Genomic DNA, 13,525 nt, shown 5'->3' with positions numbered 1-13,525 from the left:
CAAGCTCTTGAAAGGAATTTTAAATACTCGATTGTGTTGGGTTGTCAGTAGAGTGAAGCCTCATAATTTGAAAGGGCCAAGATAACTCAAAATGTGAGGCCGTTTGAAAATGTACCCTTCCAAAGAAGAGTCTGACACGTGTGTGGACAGTGGCATGACAAAGATTGCAAGGGGCCTGTCAGTCTGATTAATACCCGGTGCTCTCTTGAGTCTTTAGCCCAATCTATTCACCTTTAGATCAGCAGCATTCATGAACATGAAAAATACTGGGCTTTGTATGTTATTTTTATCTCCTCCTTAAGAGCCTGTCTGGGCCCTCTTTCAGCAAGGTCAGCGCTGAGATTCCTGCCGTACCTGTACTAACAAACTGGATCCTCTAAACCTCTAAATATTCTTTTTTTATTTTTAAGTTTAGTTATTTATTTTCGGAGAGAGAGCGCAAGAGTGCACAAGTGGGGGAGGGGCATAAAGAGAGAGGGAGAGAATGCCACGCAGGCTCCTTGCTGTCAGCGCAGAGCCGACACAGGGCTTGAACTGATGAACTGTGAGATCGTGACCTGAGCCGGGCCCTTAACCGACTGAGCCACCCGGGCGCCCCTAAACCCCTAGATATTCTATAATACAGTCTTTGGGCCAAGTTTTCTCGACCTCCTCCTCTCCCCCACCAAACACCTGTGTTTCATGTCCACGGAGTTTGGGGAGTCCCATGGAGGGCACCAAGCCCTCTCTCCTGCTTCTCATGCTGTCCTCTCTGTCATTGCCAAGTGATACCCAGTGTAAGAAGACCTCCATTCCTGCCCTCCAGACCCATTACTGAGGAGACAAAATAGCAAACAGCCTGCTATTCTCTTTCAGTGCTAAAAATAATAAAAATACTTTGCACCCTGAGGTGTGGAGCAGTGGCTGGAGGCGGTGGGGCTCCAAAGTGGGAAGGGTGCTCTTCGGGGTGCATCTGTCTGGGAAGGTTCCCTGCAGGAGGTAGGGTCACCAGGAGGACCCCTGGGTTGGGGAAGCACGAGGAATGATAGTCCCTGCTCGCAGGACTCATTGTGGGACCTGGTTTCAAAGGCGACTTCTGTCTCTCTGTTGAAGCAGAGAGCGTAGGAGTCAGAGGAACCTGGGAATCAGACAGGTGGGCTCCTGGCTGGTAAAGGAAGAGTGGATATACTGTCCTGGGGAGCTCAGAGGCTGCCCTCTGGCCTTCTTGGGGCCTCCCGGCCCCAGGTGCTGGGGGAGGGGAGTGGGGGGAAATACCCGCACCAGCCAAGTGTCCCAGGGGGCCAGATCTGCCCTCTGGGTGTCAGGCTCCAAATGGTGGTGAGAAATGTACGTCCTTACCTCTCGCAGGCCATAGCCTGGCTCCAGCCAGAGCTGCTAAGGTGCAGCTCCCATGGAGGGCAGTGAGGAAATCTGCTTTCTCCTTTGAGTCCTGCTGGGTGCCCTTCCTCCCTTTGTCCCCCACTCTGTTCCCCCCACCCCCGCACCCCGTCTCCTCCTCTCCCACGGTCTCCTTTTCCTCCTTCCCTCTTTCCCTTCTTGCCTTGATTTTCTTTCCCCTGCTGTCCCCCTCCACCCCCGTGGCTCTACAGCCCCTTCCCATTTTCTCTCCCCACCCCGACCCCAGCCATGTGGAATGAAGGGTACTGGCCCCCAGGACCTCGATCCCAAAGGTGAGTGGCACGCCGCTTTCTCCCTGCAGCCCTACCTGGCTGAGGCAGCTTGGGGTGGGAGCCAGAATTTGCCTTGTTCCCTGATCCCCTGACCCCTTGACCCCCTCACTGGGGCCCTGAGCGCTCCTTCTTCTGAGGACCTGAGCCCACACATCCACGTGCAAGTCTCTGTTCTGCGTCATGATGACCATTGCCGCTTCCACAGTCAAGTGTCCCAATTTGGGTGATAAAGTTTATGGCCACCCTGCTTATAAGGGAACTTCCTTAAAATGGTAATTGGGGCATTTTTCTAGAACTCTAGGATTGCAAAGGCTTTCACCACCAGCGTCTCAGGCGATGCTCACAACAACTGCTGAGGGCAGATGTCACTTTCCCCCGTTGACAGATGACAAGTGGAGTTTCCTCTCTGAGGTCAAGGGCTGATATGTGGTGCTGCCCCATCAGAGGGACGTCTTCAGCTCCTTGTCATCTGTTTTGCCCCTTGTCACTCAGCCAGGTCCCCTTGGATCTTGCGTTATTAAACCCTCATGGGTGGAATCCAACTTAGAATTCTGCCTGGTGTGAATTATGCCAGTGACATTCTGTTTAGGGTAGGCTGGTATTAAAAATTAAATTTAAAATACATACAGCGTTGCAACAAATATACCTAATAGTATAGGATGTTAATAACTGGGGAAACTTGGTGTGGGGTATATTCTCTGTAGTAGCTTTGTAATTTTTTTTCTATAAATCTAAAACTGTTCTTAAGTAAAAAGTTCGTTAAAAAAAAGGAAAAAAAAGTGTTTTTTACCATTCATATTTTTGGGGGGAGAAATGAAATTCAATTTGTAAAGTTAGAACGAGTTTACAAGTTATTTTGTGTCTCAGAGTTGTCTAAGGTATGTTTGCTAAAACTGCTCAATTCTTTAACATAAAACACGATCAGAAGTTCTGTGCTAAAACAAATATATGATATATGATATATATATATGTGTGTGTGTGTGTGTGTGTGTGTGCAGATTTTAAGTTGCTAGCCTTTTTGTCAATGCTGTGAAAGGGAAACATTTGTAGATAGTTTGCTTACCTAAAGAGTATACTTCCCAAGAAAGCAAGTGATACTTAAGAGATTTCCATCACTCCCATCAAATATGTTCTTGCTTCTAAGGATTTAGGAGTGATTTCTATATGGGGCGTGAGCGGTATAACTTGGCAGAAGCTGTGTCACTTTACTAGTAACATTTTAGATAAGTGACAGACTATTTTGAATCATGACAAGAAACCACGTATAAAATACTAGAACAAAGAGTGTCTATGTGGAGGCTCAAAGTTGGACAAGGACTGGATACAGCCAAGAGCTTCCAGGTGGGTGAGGTGACAGGTGGTTAACTGATAGAGGAGTGCACCCTAAGGACTTCAAAGGTGTTTAAGGGTTAACTTGTTAGATCTTCCAGCTAAGACGTTCGGAAAAGGCTTCTTCCTTCTCCTTTCTGTCCCTCCAAGAAATTTAATAAGGCTAATTCAAATGATAAGGATGGCAGGCTCCAGGACAGAGTGGGGGAGGGGCTGCTTGGGGGACAAGCATGCTTGGGGCGCTCTCCATATGCTCTTGTGCTCTGACAGTCAAGCCTGGTTAGTAATAACAAGACCCAGCACACAGTCTGCAGATGCTTTCTCGCCATTTGTCCAAAGCCTTCTCGAGGCAGTTTGCAGGTTTGTGTAAGCCCCAGGACCAGGGAGCTGTGGGTGTGCTGGAAATCTGTTTAGAATTGGTCCTTCTTTGGCCGGATGGCCACCCCCAGGGCTGGGTATCCACTGGTGGCATTTTAGCAGTGGGTGTCGGATCTCTCAGTGCAGTGGAACACCGCTTGCCCTTTCTCGTCTTGGGGTTCTGCTTTGTACACAGGCCAGCCCCGCAGACCCTGCCCTCACCCCCAGGTGGAGTGGCTTTCCCGGGCTCCACCAGAGCCTCCTTGGCTTCGGATTCTGAAAGGGCAGTTGTCTCCGTAGGTAACTGTGGCTGACATTTCAGGTGCGACTCCAGTCCTGCTGGTCAGTACTTGGAGATCTTTCTAGGAAACGAGCTGGGTGAAGTCCAGACACACGATCCGACGTCCAGTTAGAAGGCACTGCGTCTGCCCTTTTCAGAGGAAGGAGTTGGATCGGACTGGGTTTCCAGGCGTTCTGCTTGTCGCCGATGAAGGGTTGCGCTCTCCCATGAGCCTCTCGGTCAGGAAAGACACAGCAGCGGGCTTCGTAGTGTCGGCTGCCCTTTTGTCGGCATGAGGCCGAGTCTCTGCTGAAACTGCGGGCTGATTAAAAGGCAGTTTCTCCTCTTGTCCCGGAACGAGCACCTGCATCTTGGCCTGATGACCCTGCTGTGGGGACACCGTCGTGTCGGGATGGGGTGGGATTGGTCCCCCTTGTGACTTTATCACGTGGCCACGCCCCATCCATCTGGGTCCCGCGCTGGGTGGTTTTCGGCTCCGAAAGACACTGCTCCCCATTTCCTCCTGCAGTCGGAAGGAGGGGTGGGGAGCGGCAGCCGTTCTGAGGGGCTCATTGTGTATGTTCCAGAGTCTCCCCTGCAGACCCCTGCTGATGATGGATCTGAGGAACCGGGCTCTGAAACCTCGGATGCTAAGAGCACACCGACGGCAGAAGGTGGGCCCTCCTCTCCTTGCCTCACTGAGACAGCTCCTCCGTGCCTCCAGCCTGCGCTTAGCCGTGCTTTGAGCCCCGCGTGCCACCCTTCCCGGCTGCGTCCGCTGCTGCCTCTCCCGCTGGCTGACGGCCATGCTTGTTCGGTGCTTTGCAGGATGGGCTCAGGCCCGGGAATGTCACGGGAGCCAAGCCCTGCTTTGGCGCCTCTCTCTCCAGTGCCGTGTTTGGGCCCCTTCATCGTGTGTGTGCTTTGAGGCAGCCGCGTTTGGAGAGGCTGGGTCTGTGGCCGAGCGGGGCCGAGCAGAGCTCCACAAAGCCCCTGCTCCGTGGCAGCTGTCCCCCCACCCCACACTCCTTCAGAAGCCCCGCCCCCCTTGCTCTTCTCTCATGAGCCACCAGGTCCCAGTGCAGCCATTTGGGTGAGAAAGGGGGCGGGTCGGTGCACATCTCCAAGCTCATACTTTGGGACTGATCTGGTTTAGTATCCTTCATTTCTTGGGCTCTCGGCGTGGTCCAGGGCTCTGGACCTTGGCCGAGGTGTGCATTCCAGCACGCCTTCTGACCTGTCCTCTCTAGACGTTTGGTGTCTAGGTTATTATAAAGCTCCTCATGTATTTCCTGAAGAGCTCCTTGGTCCTGATTTTGACCACCTTTTCTTGCTTCCCTTCTGAGTCAGTCAACACTGCATTTGGTTTTAGGTAATGGAAAACCAAACTAGCTGGGGCCTAGATATGAAGAGGTTTGTTGGTCTCACTTAAGAACATGTCTGGATGGCAGCAGGTCTCCAGCGTGATCAGTGCTCTTCTGTCTTTATCTTCTGCCATCTGTAATGGTTGGATTATTGCCTCGTGGTTACAAGATGGCTGCTGCACTTCCAAGCATCACATCTGCCTTCCAAGCAAGAGGAAAGTAGCAAAGCCTGGCTAAAAGGGCCCTGAAATCAAATGTGTTTCCTTTTTATTAGGAAAGCAGTTTTCCTGCAAGCCCCGCCTAGCCGACTTCCACTTATGTCTCATTGGCCAGAGCTGAGTCTCATGGCCACGCCTGGCTGTAACGGGGAGGCCGGAACATGGAGCGTTTTGCTTTCCAGACTCATAAGTAGGAGAAATCAAGGGATAAGGGCATTGAGAATGGCTCTTAAGTAACCAGTCTGAGGTATCTGCCCTTCCACCCCCCTCCCCCCCGCCATTCATCCCCAGGGAGGTTCATGGTTCTCTTCTCAGTACTCTCCTCCTCCTGGCTCTGCCCATGACTTTGGAGCCTGTCACAAGATGAGAACGTGTCCCGGCATCTCCCCAAGTGTCCATCTTTGAATGAATTGAGAAAGTGCCTGCCAATTGCTTGGTGTAAGGGACCATCTGTGGGGGAGAAAGTAGGTGTGGCCCTGCCCCCCGCCCCCGGCGCCCCCCCCTCCCCCCAGGTTCTCAGCCTAGTGAAGAGAATACCCAGGCCAAGGGCTCTTTGTGCTCCTTCTTAGAGCTGCTGATGCAAGACATTTCCCGCTGATCTGGTTAGGACAGTTTTGCAAGTTGCTACCTCCCTGAGGTCGTCAAACACTAATGCCAGACTTCATAGCAGCCTCCCAAATCATGGTTGTCAGTGGCCCCATCAACGTTATTCTGGAAGGATCTTCCAACCAAGTCTTGCTGCACTCTGGATCCTGTACATGTGTGGGCCCCGAGAGTTTCCACTCCCTCCCCACGAGGAAGGGGACTCTGCTGGGGCTGGGCTTGGCCAGGCGGCTCCGCCTGCTCCCGAGACGACCGTGATTAAAACGGATTCCATTTGACTAAATTGACTTGGACTCTTGGAAAGCTTTCAAAGCTACAACTCCTTATGTCTGCCTGGAACAGCCTGGGAGTATGCCAGGGCGCTGCTTGGGGAGGACTGCTGAATTGGAAGGTGCTCGCCTTGATGAGAGGCTGACAGCAGCTCCTGGTGGTGGGTTTTTAACTGTGGCCTCTGCTCTGCAGGTGGACCATCTGTTAAGCCTGTTGTCAAGCACCCAGCTCTGGACGGGACCAGCCTGTTCATTGGCACCTGGGGGAGTCTGTGCTTTTAACCGTGAGTCACGGACTCACAGGACAGGGGGCTTAGAGCTGGACGAGAACTTGAAGGTCACCTGGCCATGATATTCCCATTTTGCAGATGAGGAAACTGAGGCCCAAAGGGCAAAGGTCTCACGGCCATCTGATTTTAGACATTTCCTCTTTAAAACACCTGGGCCCGTCCCCGGCAGTCTCTTCTGCTGCAGCGTCCACACGGGGGCTGTCCCCGGCAGATGGCCTGGGCATCTCATGAGGCGGTGCCACCAAGCAAGATATTCATGTGCTTCCTGGGGAAACGTCAGGCAGGGGCGCGGCTCTGGGTGTTGCTTTGTGGTGTTGCTTTTTGCATGCCGCCGAGTCCCCTCCTGCCTCCCCGCCCCTGCCTGCTCCCACTCGAGAAGTAAGGTGAGGGGCTTGGCCTGGCTTTCCTAGCCTCCTTAAGGCGACTCTCGGTTTCCAGACGCGACAGCGCCCTTAGTGGATGAGGGAGCCCCCGGCGAGCAGGCGGCCGCTCAGCCCCACACGGAGATCCCAGAAGGAACCACAGGTGAGGGTGACTCTCGTGGCTGGGTGGAGGCGGCCCTGGCCGGGTGCCCGGCCGCCCTGCGAGGAGGAGTGGGTGCGAATAGGGGTTATGCTGTCTCCCAGCGAGGCAGCAACGTGGGAGGACTCCCGGTTTCTGGGAATCTTGGGTCATTCCAGTCTTGGTGCCTTGATGGCCGATGGCTTCCGTGGCTGCCCGCCAGCCTCCCAGAGGAGGGAGGATCTTCTGGATTCCGTCCAGCTTCTCCCTCCATCTCAGCCGGCACATCAGCTCCAAGCTCTCTGCAGGGTCCTCCGAGGCAGGCTGGTGGCAGATCACCCCTGGGCTCAGTCCACCTTCCTGCTGGGACTCTGCCCAGTGACAGGGTCACCTCCTAACAGACAGTTTACCGCCTGGGGCACCCAAGCGTGTGGCAAGGTCTCATGACTGACCCATGCCTTTGGAGGATCTTAATGGGACAGCCCCTAGGGAGCTCAGCAGTGTGACCTAGCATCCATTTCTAGAACTAGCTTTTTCAGCGTATCTGCATCGAAGAGTCGTGACGAGACTGTCCTGTCAGCACAGATGATGGGGGTCGCGCAGACAGGGCACCTACCAGAAATGGTGGTGGCCTCCAGCCCCCTGGGACCCTTAGGAAACGGCTCGCTCACCCCAGAGCTCTGGCCGCCGTCCCCTTCTGGGAGTGTTCTTTGTGCTTATGTAAATGCTCAGCTGTTGGCTTCTGGATTGGGAGGGCACTGAAGAAGATGTGCAGAAGAGTTCCAGACAGGATGTCACCAGCACTGGAGAATGGGGAAAACGTCCCCAGACAGGAGTCTTGTTTCTTTCCTGAAGACGGTGCTCACGGCAGCTTTTTGGGAAACTGCAGCTTTTTCTCGGGGCTCCATTTGTTGAGAACCCCCATGCAGAGGTCCAGCGGCAACCGCCCCCTCCCTCCACTCGTCAGAACTGTTTCTGCTTTGTGAGTTGGTCTTTTGAGATGGATGGAGGCGTATTCTTGAAGCTGGACGGGCCTCGTCCTTGACAGTGAAGGTCGTTTGAAGGCTGAACAACGATGAGCTCTAGGATAACCTGATTTTTGTACCCCACCCCCACCCCTGTGCCTGTATAGTTTACTCAGTGGGAGAGCCCTTCCCCTCCAGGATGAAAACTGTAGCCCGCTTCTGACTTTTTCATCACTGCTAGGCGATCAAAAGTACTTTAGTCTCGTCGCAAAACACCGTTTTCGAGTGCTGGTTAGAATGTCTGGTCCCATCCAGTAGCCCAAGCTCATTCAGGGTTGCAGCCCCCCAATTCGGGGCTGGGGAGGTGGAGGGGACGGGAGGCAGGAAAGTTCGTCCTGGATCAGCACTACTGTGCGCGGCTTCACGCTCTCTGCAGCATTTAACGTCGACTCTTTCTTTTGTGGGCATCTGTTTGGAATCCTTCCAGACTCCTCCATCCCAGTCATCCCCCAAAGGTCCCTCCCTCTGCCCTTGATTCCAGCAGGCACTTCGCTCTCTTCAGCCCCTTGGAATCTGAAGATCCCCTCGAGCCTTCTGCTGAAGTTGGCTTGCTTCTATTGGCAGCCCACCGGCCATGGTCCAAGGCGCCTCCACGCTGCTGCCTCCCTGTGTCCATATTGGGAAACACAAGGGCATGCTTTGCCCAAGCAAACTTGGGGTGTGCAGACTGACCACAGGGCTGCAGCCACACCCTTTGCTCCGCCCCTAAAGCGGGGCCAGCCCATCTCTCCTCTGGTTTTCCCAGGTGGGATTCTGACAGCGGTCTGCCGTGTCGTTAACCACAGGGGATACGCACCAAGTGTCTCCGAGTGGTGCCTTGAAACCCTCCCTTTGGGGCTGAGGTGGGTGGTGGCCGTGCAGCCTGTCCTCCACGCTCCCAAGCCACCCTCTCCACCTTTTACATCTTCAACGAGATAGGGAGGATTTAGATTCGGGGGGCTTTTTTTCAGCTGTTGACCTGGATGATGTGTAACCTAGTTTCGTCCTTGGTTAGGTGTCTTACATTCTTGAAACTTTTCCTTTGAGGCCTACTGGGGATGCAGTGTGGCTGCCCCACAGCAGGAATCCCTGCCTTGCTGGGATGGGAGCCCCTGCCTCTTGGGGCTTCAGGGATGCGGAAAGCCTGTGTAGCGATGTGATGGCCCAGCCACGGCCACACACCCTACCTCCTCCCTTTGGCCTCTCTGAGCACCTCCCTTGCTGGGAACTGGGGAGTGAGGGGGCGTCAGGGTTATCAGCAGCCTCCAGTGTCTGACACGCACCGGGGCCAGGATATTGCAGTTCTGCACCCGTGTGTGAGTGCAGTGACCTCCCAGTGCCACAGCAGTGATGTCATTCCCATGTGTCCCCCACCCCCTTCCCCGTGTTCTCCGTCTCCAGGACTCTATGCCACTTAGCTGGACCTGCTGTCACTCTGAACCTTTCTACCGCAGCCTCGTCAGAAACTCAGACAAAATCTGTGCTTGAAGCTGTCACTGTTTGACCTCGTGGGTGGCACAGTGTCAGCTTGCAGGGGCCCCAGAGCAAGGTCGTGTTTATGATCTGGTGGTTGGGAAGCCCACTGCCAGTCCCCTCACGGCCCTCACTGCCGCTGTTCTGGGACAGCCAGCGGGCCAGGTGTTTATAAGGCCATCATGCAGCTGTCCAGCGACCCAGAGAATCTTTCTTTTCCCTCCTCCATGCCCTCCACGGCAGGCCTGAGCTGGTGACTTGGCATTTCTGTTTTAGGCATGAAATCGTAACCATCTCAGGTCTGGGAGAAAAGACTCGTGGCCCAGCCAGCAACTTGTAGGCATTCCTTAGGGGTGGTGGTTTCCCTGTCTCCATCCATCAGGGCATGCATGTTGGTTCTTCTGGCATCATGAGGCAAGTGCACGTCAGTGTGTGCACCAACTTGCTTTATAAACTCTCTTCTACACAATTGTATCTGTTGTCCTGGAGCAATGTCCTGATTTTTCACGGCGCAGAAATTGGCATTGCAGTAAAGCTTACTGATTTTGTCACTGTTGATGATGTGATCTTCTTCATTTGGGGTGAGCCCAAGACACCCTAGACGCTGCTCACTCCCGGCCTCCTCCTAACCAGGTGGCAATTACTCCTGGCAGGTGGTTACAGGGGTTTGCCCAGTAGTTTGGAGAAAAGAACCTGCACAGCTGTGGGGCACTTCCCATACGCCCGGCATCTCACTAAACACAGTCATTCAAATTCTCGTTTTCACCCTCACCGTCGTCCTCCGAGACAAGCCATTTTCATCACCTTAGGGGTCTAGGTGAGGAAACAGAGGCTCCGAGAGGTTAAGTAAATGGCGGTGGCTGGATGCGAACCCCAGCCTGACTCCACAGCCCACGCCTAGTGCTTCCCTGCACCCTGAGCGCCCCCAGAGCACTGGCTGGGGCTGGGAGTGCACCTGCCGCTCGGTGGTGGTTCCCGTGGTGATGGTTGAGCAGTAAACTGCTTCTCTGACCTCACCCACCCTGTGTGTCTTTGTTGAGTGGGGCACTCGGGACCCTGGGCCCACTGTGGAGAAGGTCTTTCCTACAGGATCATGGTCACCTGCAAAGTGTGTGGGTACGGTGGGGTTCATTTAGTAACCTGCTTTTGTAGACATCCCCAGCAATAATATTTGCAAAAAGCCAGAGGTTCAGCCCCTTGGTACTTACTCATAAGATGTGCCTTTCCTGAATGTTTTCAGAAAAATACTGGAAGATGCAAAGAACTTGGTTTCTGGCAAACAATAACTGTTTTTGCTTATATCTTCTTCATTTGTTGACACATAAACCAGCTGAAGAAGCAGGCATTGGAGACACCCCCAACCTGGAAGACCAAGCCGCCGGACATGTGACTCAAGGTCAGTGGGCTAGAATCGCCTACCACAACCTGGGGGTCAGGAGAAGGGAGATGGCAGCATTCAGATGGGCTCTACCCTGCAAAGAAAACTTGCACCTGGGCCCTAATTCATGGGTCCAGGAGGTTCTTATCAAAGATGGGCTAATCAGACATAGAAAGAACTCTAGACACACACACACACACACACACACACACACACACACACACCTCTTTTTTTTTTTTTCCTAACACTGTTTTTGAGTTATTCCTAAGGTATTTAGTGTCCTGAGAGAGACTGGCCCTGTCCAGCCTGGGGAGTCAAGAAAGAGTGTCCAATAGAAACTCACATATGATAGGTGATTTTCTCCTCAGGCTGCCCTCTGGCCCTGTCCCAGGAGCAAGGCCTCAACCATATCTCCACCAAGCAATTTCTTTTTAACTTTCTTCTGTGCAACGTTCAGACCTTACTATGATTTTCTTCTCAGGGACCAAAACTGTGTTCAAGGAAACCAACTTTCTGTAATCATTTAGCCCAAATGTTTTAAGAACTTAATTTTATATTAAAGATTCCTTATCAGGGTGCCTGGGTGGCTCAGTGGGTTAAGCATCCGACTTCAGCTCAGGTTATGATCTCGCGGTCTGTGAGTTCGAGCCCACATCGGGATCTGTGCTGACAGCTCAGAGCCTGGAGCCTACTTTAGATTCTGTGTCTCCCTCTCTCTCTGCCCCCACTCACTCTCTCTCTCTCTCTCGAAAATAAACAAACATTAAAAAAAAACTTAAAAAGAAAAATTCCTTATTTCAGGAAATAGAGACCTCTGATATAATATGGCACTAGGTTCATTTTCTATCACCTGCTGCATCGATGAACTGGAGAGTCTACTGTATCATGTGGAACTTTCTAGACTGCCAGAGAGCTAGAAAGACACTTTTTTTTCTCTCCAGAAAGTGATACGGGATTTGTCCAACATCTAGTGCTGGCATTGGGGCCATCTGGCTTTAGGAAGACTCTGGGCCCAAAGAAGTGTTTCATTGAGGGTTGTTGGTTTTTTTTTTAATGTGTATTTATTTTTGAGAGAGTGACAGGGCATGAGCAGGAGAGGGGCAAAGAAAGACAGAATCTGAAGCAGGCTCCGGGCTCTGGCGGGCTCCAGGGTCGAGCTGTCAGCACAGAGCTCGAACCCACGAGCCATGATATCGTGATCTGAGCCAAAGTCGGACACTTAACCCCCTGAGCCACCCAGGCGCCCGTTCATTGCCCCATAGTGGGCTAACCTCATTTCGCATAGCATGGAGAGGTGTGTTTTCACTCTTAGACTCACAGAGAGCTTCAGAAAATATTAGAAGGGATAATCAGTGTAAGGAAGAACCCCAGTCTGTGTGTTAAATAACTAGAACCCTGCCACCTGTTTCTTTCAGGTCATGATTTTCAGGCTTAGGTGAAATGAGAGGCTTTTATAACCACTGGAAATGACCATTTATTTCCATAGAAGTGGATTTGAGTTTTTTCTACAAATATTTATTACAGGCTAGGTCTTCATGTCCCTGCAACATATTCCATGCGATGAAAAGATCAGGCCAACATCTTTTGTGGAAACTTTGTTTTCATGCTCACTCAAATTGTTTTAAAAAATTTGTAAATGTTTATTTATTTTTGAGAGACAGACAGACAGAGTGTGAGAAGGGGGGAGGGGCAGAGAGAGGGAGACACAGAATCTGAAGCAGGCTCCAGGCTCTGAGCTGTCAGCATAGAGCTCGACACAGGGCTCAAACCCATGAACCGCGAGGTCATGACCTGAGCCAAAGTGAGATGTTTAACCAGCTGAGCCACTCAGGTGCCCCTGTGCTCACTCAGTTTTTACATTTTTTTCCATCAGTGGCCTAGAATCATGTAGCTATAAAGATGAACACCAGGTAGCCATTTGCAGTGGGAAGTTGGCACCAGATCTGGAAAACGTGGAGGTTTCTACCTCTGATCCTAAGGAGGACTTGATTAGGACTGCTGGTCCAAATTGATGAGCCCTGTTCCCTCCAGCGAAATCGGACATGCTCGTGATCCACAAACACACTTTATTTGCTAAAGGCCTGTAGTCAATTTTCAGATTTAGAAAGAGCCATCTAACAAAAGCATAGTTATTACATCTTACCCTTGCAGTTTCTGCTGCAGAAAGAAGGCCTCTGGTAGCCCATGTTCATGAATACCTGCCAGACAAGGACGTTTTAGGACGGCACTGCAGGAAGCAGAGTGTCAGATAAGGGAAGGCCTTACCCACGTCCTGTCACACGGAGGGGTAGACCTTTCTCTTGTGTCATGAAGACCAGGCCTCCTGACAGGGATGTGGGGGGAAAGTTTATCCAGTGTCCTGAGGCCTGCACACTGCCCAATATTGTTTACCTTGGACCGCCCCCCCCCCCCCCCCCCCCCCCCGCCGCAAGATGATTGCTATGTTTATTACTTACTGAGCACTTCATAGCATTCTAGGAACTGAATAGAATATTCTCCCAGCCTCACTCCTTCCTCCGGAAATATAGTTGCACGATGATCGGTTCAGTCAATACGCACACATGGTACAATCAAATATTGATGACTTTTCAAGACGTGTTCACTATTTATGTTTGGGGGCCTTTTTCTCTTTTTTTAATGTTTATTCATTTATTTTGAGAGAGAGAGCACGTGAATGGAGGAAGGTCAGAGATAGAGGGGGAGAGAGAGAGAGAGAGAGAGAGACTCCCAAGCAAGCTCCAAGCACTGTCAGCACGGAGCCCGATTCGGGGCTCAATCCCATGAACCAT

General features: G+C 52.1%; 1 protein-coding gene across 17 annotated transcripts in view; it reads left to right on the top strand.

Annotated features, from left to right (window-relative positions):
* Nucleotides 1-13,525, top strand: part of MAPT (microtubule associated protein tau) — a 100,477-nt gene that overhangs the window by 51,214 nt on the left and 35,738 nt on the right. For 9 of the 17 annotated variants that reach the window (XM_045489302.1, XM_045489299.1, XM_045489304.1 and 6 more), the window contains exons 3-5: nucleotides 4,224-4,310; nucleotides 6,819-6,905; nucleotides 10,689-10,754. In XM_045489302.1, coding sequence (XP_045345258.1) covers nucleotides 4,224-4,310; nucleotides 6,819-6,905; nucleotides 10,689-10,754 — 240 coding nt within the window. The remainder of the gene's footprint in view (nucleotides 1-4,223; nucleotides 4,311-6,818; nucleotides 6,906-10,688; nucleotides 10,755-13,525) is intronic. The other 8 variants (XM_045489301.1, XM_045489307.1, XM_045489316.1 and 5 more) reach the window with 2 other exon arrangements.

Source organism: Leopardus geoffroyi, chromosome E1 (genome assembly GCF_018350155.1).
Source record: "Leopardus geoffroyi isolate Oge1 chromosome E1, O.geoffroyi_Oge1_pat1.0, whole genome shotgun sequence".
NCBI lineage: Eukaryota > Metazoa > Chordata > Mammalia > Carnivora > Felidae > Leopardus > Leopardus geoffroyi.
This window is presented reverse-complemented; position numbering and strand designations above follow the sequence as displayed.